The 11,908-nt window shown below is 41.4% G+C and overlaps 1 protein-coding gene across 2 annotated transcripts; it reads left to right on the top strand.

Annotated features, from left to right (window-relative positions):
• The first annotated feature begins 686 nt into the window (after window positions 1-686).
• On the top strand, window positions 687-3,960 carry LOC121813408. 2 transcript variants are annotated; one of them, XM_042217157.1, is made up of 4 exons: window positions 687-725; window positions 1,235-1,396; window positions 1,847-2,043; window positions 2,153-3,960. In XM_042217157.1, the coding sequence occupies exons 2-4, from the start codon at window positions 1,310-1,312 to the stop codon at window positions 2,727-2,729; spliced, it is 861 nt and encodes a 286-aa protein (XP_042073091.1). In that variant the 5' UTR covers window positions 687-725; window positions 1,235-1,309; the 3' UTR covers window positions 2,730-3,960. The 2 variants fall into 2 exon arrangements, with proteins under 2 accessions (XP_042073091.1, XP_042073090.1); XM_042217156.1 differs by lacking the exon at window positions 687-725 and having other exon boundaries at window positions 1,000-1,396.
• The last annotated feature ends 7,948 nt before the right edge of the window (window positions 3,961-11,908 follow it).

Below are 11,908 nucleotides of genomic sequence, written 5' to 3'. Positions count from 1 at the left end.
CTTTGCTTTCACTTCTGCAAACTCTCTGCAACTTACTGTCAGCCTGCTGCACTTAGTCTTTCTAAAACACACACACTGTTTAAACCTCTGAATACAATATCAATGCTGCAGATTATATTATTAATGCAAGTAAAATAATTTCCCTGCTCCACACTAGTCAATGTTTTGTTTTTGTTTTTTGAAGAAAGCGCCATCTCTTGGTATATCACCTTCCAGCCTCTCACGTCTCCACAAAGAAGCAACTCCACTGCAGAGACGTTCTGCAACAGGCAAAGGAAACGACTGAGATCATGGTACACTATTAGCCAAACTATGATTTTAAATGTCTATAGTTATGTACAGGATGTCAGGGGGGTGTTTCAATTATTTTACAGATTTAGTAGTCAGCCAGTGAGCAAAGTTAATCGTCATCAAGTCACTGTTTTGTGTTGTGCTGAAAGACAGAGGTCTGCTCAGCCTGCTGTACTCGCTCAAGCTTAAGTTTAATTTATCAGAGACATGAAGTGGAATTAATACTTAATCCTAAACAAAGCTGAACACGAAAATAACATTGAATAAAAATGGTTAGACTATTCTCATCAAAGCGTGTGAATGTGCTGCCACGGGGGCTGTGGGGTGGAGTTTATAACCCACCACAATTTCCTTTTTCTGATTCGCTCTGATAAAAATATCTTAAATGGCAGAATGCTGAACTAACTATTGAGTTGGAAGCTGCGCTGAAGAAAGTAAGGCTGACGTTTACTTGTATATATATTGAAGATACAGGAGGCGGTTACTTTATTCTTTTGAGCTTCCTTGTAAACAGCATGAAAGCTGCTTAAATGAAAAACAAATGAAAATATATTTATTGATTATGCTTTATTTCTGCTTAATTTTGTACTTAACTGATAGGCTTGTGGACAGATCAAACTACTAATGGCTTCCTTATAGGTAAATAATTTCTGTAGTCAGGTACCAGTTTAATAAGTACAGCTTGCTAATTCAGTTAGGTTCAAAAATTTAGCTTTTTTTTTTTTTCATCTGTAGAAAACAAAATCAGTGGAAAATTGATTTATTAGTCCAGATGGTTTTGACTCAATATAGGACACATTCAATTTAATTCAACCACTATTTTGTTTTTCCCCTTTTGTTTTATTTCAGCACAATTTTCTCTAATATCTTTAGCTATAATTTCATATCAGAATAACAACAACGTTGATCTGCTCACTATTTTAACACCTCCTGTTGCACTCAGGCAGATCCTTTGGCAAAGAGAAGAGAGTGGGTAGAGCTTTTATAGCGGATCCATCATACAGAAAGTCAGCTGGAGATGGATATCTTCCATATAATGTGCCTGATAAGCGTCTGTTTCTGCCTTCCTTTAACCATGGCAGTGAGCTGTTGGGTGTTTTTTGTGGTACGTAAATGAGAGACTTTCATTACTTTCTATGTCTCACTCCTGCTGAACTCATTCACTTTTACAAACAGTCTAGTTTTATAAAATTTTTCCACTTTTGTCACTTTAAATGTTCATTTTCTGAGTTAATAGTTCATAAAGTTTAGTTCTGAATTCATCCGTCCATTTTTTTCTGCTTCTGAAGTGGAAGCTTATCGCAGGTGTCACAGTGTGAGAGGTGGAGTGAAACCTGCACTGGTCACCAATCTGTCACTCTTTTTAATTCCATCAGACCATTTTGCAGCTTTTACACATTTTGAGTTTCTTATTAGTCTAAATCACACTAAAAATATTTTCTGGGCACTTAATACAGTTGTTATCAAAAAACTAGCTCTCTACATCATTTTCTGTAAACATTTAAATGTTTAGTTCTGAATGTCATGTTTATTACTGCATTAATATTTTCTGCAGGTACGAAGGGAGCAGGTCCCCATCACCTACTACACAAACCTCTTAATCTCCAATCTAATCCAGTTCAGCATGATGATCATCATTTTGATCGTCAAAGAAAACCCTGAACTAGCTCTCTATCATTATATATCTCTTGGCATTTTGTGCTGTGCTGCGTTTGCTAATCTTGACTTCAAGATGTGCATTGCTACTGAAAGGTACCTGTCTGTCTTTCTCTGTCTGTGTTGCATTCAATCATATTCTCAAGCGTCCCTCTAAAGATAAATGTCCTCCTGTATTGACCCGTATGTCTGTCTTGTGTTGCAGGTGTTTGGTCATCACCCGTCCACAGTGGAACTGCATCAGACAAACTAAAGGTTCTGTGCTGCTCTCTGTTCTGGTTTGGATCCTGTCTATTATCTCTGGATTTCTTGTTGCATTCTTCGATATGATTTCACTCACTGTGTTAATTTTTTTTGCCCTCGTTCCTTTTTTCCTGTTTGCCTTCACTTTGGTTTGGACCCTCAAAACTCTGCCTGCTGCCACCTCAGTGCCCACTGAAGAAAAACAGAGAATTGTAGAAATCTTAGTTCTGTTGTTAGTTAATCATTGTCTGATGTTCCTTCCCCTGATCATCTTTTATATTGTACCAATTTCACTTTATTTTCTCGTTTATATTCCTATCTTTCTAATCCTCGTAAATTTATTTCTGTTCAATCCTTTCATGGATGTGATTTTGGTTTTTCGCATGTGGAAAGACCCCATCGACAATCAGTTGTTGTCTCTGTGCTGTTACACTATGGACAACACTGCTGGAGAGGTAGCTGCAGATAAAAAGCTACAGCTACAATGCTGCAGTGACTGTAACAGCACAGTGCTGTACACAGCACTGCAGCAGATGTAGCTGCACATAATCAGACAGGTGGTTGATTGTAGCATAGAGAGAGAGACAAAAGGGGACGATTCTGTGACAGATTTAGGTAAATTAAGCAAACATCAACCTTAATAAATGTAGTGAAGTGGACATCTGAGATTTATCTTGAGAAATTTAGAAGCACTATTCTTATTAAAAGCTTCATCGGTTATTAACCAGCTGAATTCAGTTAAACTGGGGAAGCAAGAAGCATGTTTTGTTTATTGATCAGATGCTATGAATCACGAGAGAGAAAAAAACTCTGAAGACCTACTTAATGAGCATACTATTCTGCTCCTCTGTAATTTGTATTTCTTCACACATACTAAGAAAGAGCATGGTACATGAAAGCCTGGCTCACAGTCTCTGTTCTAGTTCATCCCAAAGGTTCTATCAGGTTGTCAGGACTGTGTGCAGGCCTGTCTAGTTCTTCCACACCAATCTTTCTCTTCCATGTCTTTATGGACCTTGCTTTGTACAGTGGTGAGCAGTCATGTTGGAACATTGTTTATAGTGTTTGCTGCTTCAGATTATTTTACGTTTTTAATTTGCAAGTAATATATTGAGTTCTAATTAAATGTTTCATTATTTTCTGTTTAATTTGTTTTGTAAATGCCATTTGAAAATTGCACTTTTGTCTTCTGAACTTATGCGTGGATATTTCCATTTCCTGTGAGCTATACTGAAAAGTCTATGCTTGACTGTGACAGGGTTAGTCTTAAAAAAAACACCTGGTTTGTGTTGACAACCTGTGTTGACAAAGTGTTTTGTGTGTTTTTGTAAAAAGTTTAAAATTAAAATTCCCAATAAACACATTTTATCTTAAGATTGGAGTATTTTTGTCAATTCAAGCTCAGTCAAATTTAAATGTGTCAGGGAACCTAAAACTGTGACTATGAGCGTGCAGAGGAAGGTTTTTTTTGTTCAGTAAAACCGGAATTCCAGAAAAGTAGGGACATTCTTTAATGTGAACAAAATGAAAATCTATATGTTTTTGATAAAAGCTTGAAAGTGTATGTGTGCATTTTAATCTGAAAAAACACTTGTGACTTCCAGTCATGCGAAAATAAAGGTTTTGTGCAGAAACTTCCACCCAACCATTCTCTTCGCTTATCCAATTCAGGGTTTTTGAGGGGCTGGACCCTGTCCCAGCTGCCACAGGGTGAAAGTCTGTGTACACCCTGGAAAGGCCTACTGCACCTTCGGCTCTTTCCCTCATCAGACACTCACTAAAAGATGTGTAACACTGGTGTTGTAGCACAGTAACAGGCAAAACAACAACAATAAGAAAAACTTATTGTCTTAAGTTTATGCTGATGAAAATTCCCTGCTGCAATCAACATTTTCCAATCATAAGTCAGGCCATTTTACTTACTGAGAGAATTCCCTCAAATCTTTGACGTCAAAGCTGCTTCCTGACGCCATTTTTGAAGTGATACACAACCTGCACTCTCTCTCTGCAGATGCTCCTATTTTAAATTTTAGGTGAATTTAACAATTGTAATCTTAAGAAATCACTGAACAATTTCTTTCAATACCTTATTTTCCTCACTAAAGTGCACATCCTTTAATTTTCTCAAAATTTGACAGTGCACCTCCGGTGTTGCTTATGTATGAATTCTGCTTGTGCTTACTGACCTCTAACCGATTTTATGTGGTCTATCAAAAGAGTTAGTACGACTTTGTAAGCTACGAAGAGCATTACGGCTGCCGTATTCAGGAGCCTTGAAAGGTAATCTGGGTCCTAAACTCTGTCCATTCAGGTCCCAAAGTCAACGGACACTGCAGCATCACTGAGAGGTTAAAACTGTCTAAATTCTTTCATCTTTAATAAAATGATCAGCGTTGCTGTTTTACCAGGTGTAACAATTAAGTTTAACATCCAGGCATCCATGAAAACAGAATTTATTAAATTCAACAGAGTTAGAAGTTAACAGGAAGTTAGCTCGCTAGCTTCCACCTAAACATGATATACCATGTTCTGACTGAGAGAAATTAAAACGTACAGCTCTGCTATCACTTCCAACATAAATGAAGAAAGAAAACTAAACAGCAGTGACGTTTGTAGGGTTACTGAAGTTGGAATAGCTGGTATATAATGATGTGCTACATGGTGGCTAGCAGTAAAGCTGGAGGATGAACTCTAACTTTTTTGCACTCGATAAAAGTTAAGTGAGGGTTCCCGATGGTTAGGGACAAATACAATCGCATGGCAGGATGCTGTAAACGGACCAAACTTCAGTCAGGAGAACAACTGAGATAATCCATCCACAATACAAAGTTAGTCATTAATATACTCCAACAACATGGGAATAGAGCAGCTGCGAGAGCATTCAGCATTAATGAATCAATGGTACGGAAGTGGAGGAAGCAAGAAGAATGAGTAAAGTTTGACTTATCTGACTGTTTTATTTTGCCTTATGTGCCTTATAATCCTGTGCGCCTTATGGTCCATAAAATGGGGTATGTCCAACCAATTAAGGGGGGCATATAACTCTCATTCATATCTTTCTAATCCTCGTAAACTCTGTGGACCTGCATTCGGTTCTTCAGATCACAACATTGTTTACCTCCTCCCTGCTTATAGAACTTTGATTAGGAGGGAGAATGCCTGTGTGAAGCGAGCTAATGTCTGGACAAAAGACATTTCCGTTGCCCTTCAGGGGTGTTTTGATTGCACCGACTGGTCCTTGTTTCAAGAGAGCTCTTCTGACTTGGATGAACTTACGGATGTGGTGTGTAGTTACATCTCTTTTTGTAAAGACTGTGATTCCATCTAGAGAATTTAAAACTTTTCCCAGTAACAAACCGTGGCTCTCTAAAGACATCAAGGATTTGATTATTAAAAGGAAAATTGCTTTTAATAAGGTAGAAGTTCCCATTGTTGAACATCACCTTGACCCCTTCCAGTTCGCCTATAGAGCAGGAAAAGGTGTGGAGGTGTGCTGTTGGCACACACTTGCATTTCTTGTATAAGCATCTTGAGGGCCACAACACACATGTAAGATTGTTATTTGCGGACTTTTCATTCACATTCAACACAGTTCAGCCCTCCTTACTTGCTAATAGGTTTTATAATCATTTTAAGCTTCATCCTAGTCTGATCGGCTGGGTGATAAACTTTTTTGACTAACAGGTCACAATGCGTGAAGGTGAATAGTGTACTTTCTGATGTGCTCTTCTCTTGTACTGGAGTCAGGAGTGGCTGCAGGAATCACTGAAACAAAAGTGCCATTTATTAGAGCTATGAAGTGGAATTAATACATTAAAGCTAGAGTTACTTTAAAACAGGCACTGGTTAACAGATCGACCAGTATACTAACCGTGTGTGTGTGTGTGTGTGTGTGTGTGTGTGTGTGTGTGTGTGTGTGTGTGTGTGTGTGTGTGTGTGTCGTTTACATGTTGTGTGTTTCTACATTGTTGTGCTTGAGAGTCACCATCTACCAGAACCAAGCTAAGAGCATTAAAAGTTAAGAACAAACAATAGAATAGAATAAGAAAGAATAGAATAGCATACTATACAAAATAGAATAAAATACTTTGTTGTATCAGGAAAATTGCACTTGGTAATATCAGAATCAGAATCAGAAATACTATTAACACACAGCGAGTGAGAAAGGTGACTGAAGAAGAAACACTCAGTGCAACATGGGAATCTCCCAGCAGCCTACACCCATTGCAGCATAACTAAGGGAGGATTCAGGGTCAGCTGATCCAGGCCTAACTGTATGCTTTAGAAAAAAGGAAAGTTTTCAGCCTAATCTTTAACTGGTAGCTGGTTCCACAGAAGAGGGGCCTGAAAACTGATGTTCTCCCTCCCATTCTACATTCCTGTTATATTGCACATCAGATAGACAGGGCGAACATTAGCACCATTGTATTAAATGTGTGTGGTCATCTGTAGCGACCATGTTTGACAGCAGTGGGGAGAAAAGACCTGCAAAATCTCTCCGTCCCACACCGTGGGTGCCGCAGCCACTGAAGGAGCTACTCAGTGCTTTCAGAGTCTCTTGCATGGGGTGGGAGATGCTGTCCAACAGGGATGACAGCTTAGCTACCATTCTCCTGTCACTCATTACCTCTACTGGGCTCAGAGGGCATCCTAGAACAGAGCTGGCCCTCCGGATCAGCCGCCCCAGCAGACTACACCAGACTTCCTGTGTCCAGACCACACCATAAAAGATAGCTGAGGCCACCACAGAGTCATAGAAGGTATTCAGGAGTGGCCCCTTCACTCTAAAAGACCGGAGTCTCCGCAGCAAGTACAGCCTGCTCTGCCCTTTTCTTTAGAGTGCATTTGAATTGTGAGTCCAGTCTAGTTTATTGTTCAGATGAACACCAAGGTACCTGTAGCTGTCTACCGTCTCAATGTCCATGCCTTGGATGTTCAGTAGTTGCAGTGGAGGATGTTTGTACCTTCCGAAGTCTACCACCAGCTCCTTGGTTTTACTAGTGTTTATCTGGAGGTAGTTCTGCTGGCACCAGTCCACAAAGCCTTGTGTCAGTTCTCTGTACTCCCTGTCATCCCCATCAGTGATGAGGCCGACTATTGCAGAGTCATCAGAGAACTTCTGCAGGAAGCACTGGGTGGAGTTGTGGGAGAAGTCTGCAGTGTAGATGGCGAAGAGCAACGGAGCCAGAACTGTTCCCTGCGGGGGCTCCATACTGCAGACGACCCTGTCCGACACACAGCCCTGAGTTCTCACATACTCTGGGTGGTCGGTGAGGTAGTCCAGTATTCATGTAATGAGGTGATGGTCCACTCCTGAGTTCTCCAGCTTGACCTTCAGGACTGTGGGAGGAATGATGTTAAAGGCACTGGAGAAATCAAAGAACGTGATTTTTACAGTGCTCCCAGCGGTCTCCAGGTGAGAGAGGGAACAATGTAGGAGGTGAATGACAGCATCATCCACTCCAATGCCAGGCTGTTAGGCAAATTGAAGTGGGTCCAGTGATGGGCTTACCAGGGACCGAAGCTGAGCCCCAGGACCAGCCGCTCCAGGGTCTTCATCATATGGGATGTCAGGGCCACCGCCCTGTAGCTGTGGAGTTCCTTGAGACGTGGAGTCTTTGGCAATGGTATAACGGAAGGGGTTTTCCAGAGCTGTGGGACTCTCCCCAGCCTTAGGCTCAGGTTGAAGATGTGCTCCATAACACCACACATTTGGTCTGCGCAGGGCCTTACAACCCTTGAGCTGATGCTATCTGGACCCACTAACTTCCTGGCTTTAATCCTCTTCAGTTCCCTCCTAACCTGGATGGCTGAGGCTACGTCCATACTAGCCCGTATAAATTAGAAAACGTCGTTTTCGCCTGAAAACACTCCACGGCCACACTATCGTTTTCAGTCGTTTTCACAGAGTTGTGCATCCACATTGAAACGGCAGAAAACGCTTATGTTCCAGTACTGCGCATGAGTGAAACACAAGACGATTTCTCATTTCTGTCTGACGTTTATTTACTTTCCGGCTCTTTGAAACGTTGCAGCAAAATGTTGAGAAAAAGCACAGAGTTTTTTGTGGAGTCCACAGACAAGGTAGGAAAATATATCAGGCTAAGTCAATAGTAGTTGGTCTTCAGGGTTTCTACTCCACCGCCGTTATTTCATACGGGTCCACATTTCCAATGCACGCTATTTTTTGCAAGTACCGCCTCTTTGCATCCGGACGCAATCTGTCTCTATACCGGCCTTTTTCTTTTGAACTGCTTTTAAGTATGGTTCATAGCAATCTTCCTTCCAACACAATGTGTTTGTTTTGATTCGTGGCATGCTAAAATGGTGCCGCGCTTCCACAATGCATTGCGGCGTGACGTCAACTCCAAAACCCTATACTGAATGCTGTGGTTGGGGGTGGGGAGTAGTGACCATGGTGTGTGGAGGTGTGAAGTGGGTGAGGTGTCAGAGATGAGTTTGTGTTTGACTAGGGACACATCAAAAAGTTGCAGTACACCGACCCTCAAGGAATGGAGCTCAACACAGCTGTTGGAACTTAAGCCTGACATCCACCTAACCACAGCAAATACTAAATTTAGAGCAAAGTGACCGCAACATGTTTCCTCATGTTAGGTGCTGAGTTTTTGTTCGCTGAAATGTCATTATGTTTTGGCTCACACAGAAGACACCGCATTATACAGCTGTTCTTATGTACTGCTTTTAAACTAAACATGCTTTGTGTGAAAGTCAAAGTCAGCTTTATTGTCAAACACCATAAAGCAGCCTTATACAGGAATTTGAAATTGCAATGCTCCTAAGGCCCTCAGTGTACACTAAAACAATATAAAAATAAAAAGACAAAAATAAAATAGGAGTCATATGTACAACACAATACAATGCTATACAATCTTATATAAACAGCAGTGTCCAACACAATCATAGTGATTGTGGGAAAGTTCGTGTACAAGTGGGAGTGGGGCAGTCAGTGAAAAGGCAGTGGTGGTGGTTCAGAGTTTTTTTTTATGTTTGGGGGGTTCAGAAGGAAGAGGTGAGTGCAGGTCTGGAGTTCATGTGTGAGAGGGACTGAATTCAGCATCCTGATAGCCGAATGGATGAAGCTGTCTCTCTGTCTGTTGGTTCTAGCCAGGAGGCTCTTCAGTCTCCTTCCTGATGGCAGCAAACTGAAGAAGCTGTTGGACGGATGAGTGGGGTCACCTGAACTGCAGAGGGCTTTTAGGGTGAGGGGGGTGCAGTAGATGTCCTGGAGGGAGGGAAGAGAGGTACCCCCAATCCTCTCCTCTGCTCTCACTACCCATTGTAACTTTTTCCAGCAGGACTCGGTGCAGGAGCCATACCACACAGTGACGCAGCTGGTGACGATACTCTCAACGGTGCCTCTGTAGAAGGTGCTCATAGTTGAGGCTCTTGCTCTCCTCAGTTTGCAGAGGAAGCAGAGTTGCTGTTGGGCTTTACTGACTAGTGATGCTGTGTTTTTTGACCAGGAGAGATCTTCTGAGACGTGCACACAAAGACACAACACTGCCTCACTGACTTCAAAGTGAGCGTAAATAATCCAGTTTGTTGTGTAGGGAACGCACGCTAGACAGTATGATGGTGGGGATAGCGGGTTTGTGTGGATTAGCCGCTAGCCTACTCCGGATGCCTCCATGCTTACCCCTCTTCTGTTTCCTCCCACCTGAGACATTTCTACTGTGGGCGAGATCTAGTGACGGGGGTCACTGATGGTAGATGCCTCCGAAGCAGTCTGCAGTTCCTCAGTGTAACTTGTAGCTCTTCCGTGATTGAAAAGTTTGTGAATTTTCTTCTCTTGATTTTGAGGAGCTCACCATTGTACGAGCATTGTGAAAAACAAGAAAAAGAGCAAAACAAAGACGGGAACCTTGTTTTGTTGAGACAGAGAGCAGTTAAGGCATCTGAGAAGGGATCTCAATCCCTCTGAGATCCCTTCCCAGACGCCTTAACGCCCACTCACACCCTGGGTCATCTGACCTCAGGAAATCACATGATAGGGTGCGGTTAGGTTTCACAATGAGCTCACCCAAAACCCTGGCTGATTGTGACCCACACCCTAATCACACCTTGGCTCATGTGATTAGGTAGAGGATCATCAGGGGGTCCCTTGTCCTTCATTGGGGGGAAACTCCCACAGGGTTTAAATCTGGGACTCTCCACCATTTGACCTTAGAACTGAAGAAGCTTCTCAGATGAGAGGTGAAACGTCTTCAAGCAACTTAAAGAAGTCCAGACGCTTTTTTTTCCAAGATCCTAGACTACGATGACCTGGATGACTGAGAACCTTCAACAGACAATGTTAATGGTTGTATATAACTATAAACACGGGAAGGCAGACAAAGAAGGCAAGGAAACTATTTTTTAAAAAAGACATGTAAAATCAGAAGTAGGTAAAATTAAACCCTTGACCCTCGGGTTAAATAATGATGGGTTAAAGGGGGGTTAAATAACAGTGTCACGGTCTGAGCTAGCAAACCGTGTGGAGAGGAGAAAGAATGCAGACACATTAAGCGGAGGTGAATGTTTAACATAAGGCGAGCCTTTATTGTTGGCTACACAAACACTACAAAAGGAAAAGCAGGAAGGGAACTAACAATACCTAAACTGGAAACAGCTAAACGTGAAACTGGAAAAGTAGAACTAAAAAACCTTAAACCGACAGACGATCTGACAGGGAGCAAAGGAGAACACACACTAGTGTAATGAGGAAATGGACAACAGGAGGGTAACACAGCTGTAATTAATCAGACAAAACGAGACCAAAAGGAGTGAAGCAGAAAACATTAACAAAGGACACGAGAGTATCAAAGGAAAACAGGAATCACACAAACAGAGAGACAGCAAGAACAGAGCAAATAGTGAGCACAGAGACAAGAGTAACTTAACATGAAACGTGGAACACGGGGAAGACTAGGTAACTAAGAATATAAAGAATATAACATAAGCAGAAAACAATAATGAGAATCAAAAACCATGAATAAGATCAAGGAATATGATGAATCCACAAACAGAAAACATTTAGTCACAGACCCTGTGCCATGAAAAACTGTAATTTAAACAAGAGGGTTAAATAATATTGGAAAAATAATCCAAACTCTATTTCCTCAAGAGTAGCCACAATGTGTTGCTGATGTATATACTGTGTTTTGATGGTGGTAACTCCTAAATAATGGAGACATATTTTCTCATCGGCATGAGGTAGGTGCTGTGTTGTTTCTTCTGTGTGCATAGAGAGGAAATAGGTGGCGCTGATGTAGTTTAGTCATAGGCAAGACATCAGGATGACGTCACCTCTTCTCACTGATACTTCCTCTGTAGAATATTCATAAGAATGGCCTGACAGAAGTGCTCCTTATATTCTACATGGTGCCCTGAATTATATGAACATCACCTTGTTTTTATCATTTTGGCTACATTTGACTTTTTTGCACAGCTTATTTCTCACACCATGTGTCTGACTGTGTACTTCAGGTTTCCTGGAAGAAAAGTCAGACTGATGATGTAAAAGTCTCAAAATCTCTTTTATCAAAAGTGAGACACTTGGCGTTATGAGGTTAAACACTAACCTCAAAGAAGGCACACAGCAAAATCTCCAGTGTTAAATTAACACTTTTGACAGTGTTATATGTTTAAAAGTAACCTAGTCAGTTTTGAAGATTAACAATGGCTAACACTGAGCAGTGCTGATTTTCTAACACTGGAA

The sequence above is a fragment of the Haplochromis burtoni genome, unplaced genomic scaffold, assembly GCF_018398535.1.
Source record: "Haplochromis burtoni strain Fernald_Lab_line unplaced genomic scaffold, NCSU_Asbu1 Contig_1640, whole genome shotgun sequence".
Taxonomy (NCBI): Eukaryota; Metazoa; Chordata; class Actinopteri; order Cichliformes; family Cichlidae; genus Haplochromis; species Haplochromis burtoni.
The sequence above is the reverse complement of the archived record's forward strand: the minus strand, read 5'-3'. Positions and strand labels throughout refer to the sequence as shown.

What these genes read in the sequence shown, in the direction of transcription:
- LOC121813408 (XM_042217157.1), top strand. Translation starts at nt 1,310, where the DNA reads ATGGATATCTTCCATATAATGTGCCTGATAAGCGTCTGTTTCTGCCTT. An exon ending in GCTGTTGGGTGTTTTTTGTG is followed by an intron (nt 1,397 to 1,846) that starts GTACGTAAATGA and finishes TATTTTCTGCAG; the next exon opens with GTACGAAGGGAGCAGGTCCC. An exon ending in ATGTGCATTGCTACTGAAAG is followed by an intron (nt 2,044 to 2,152) that starts GTACCTGTCTGT and finishes CTTGTGTTGCAG; the next exon opens with GTGTTTGGTCATCACCCGTC.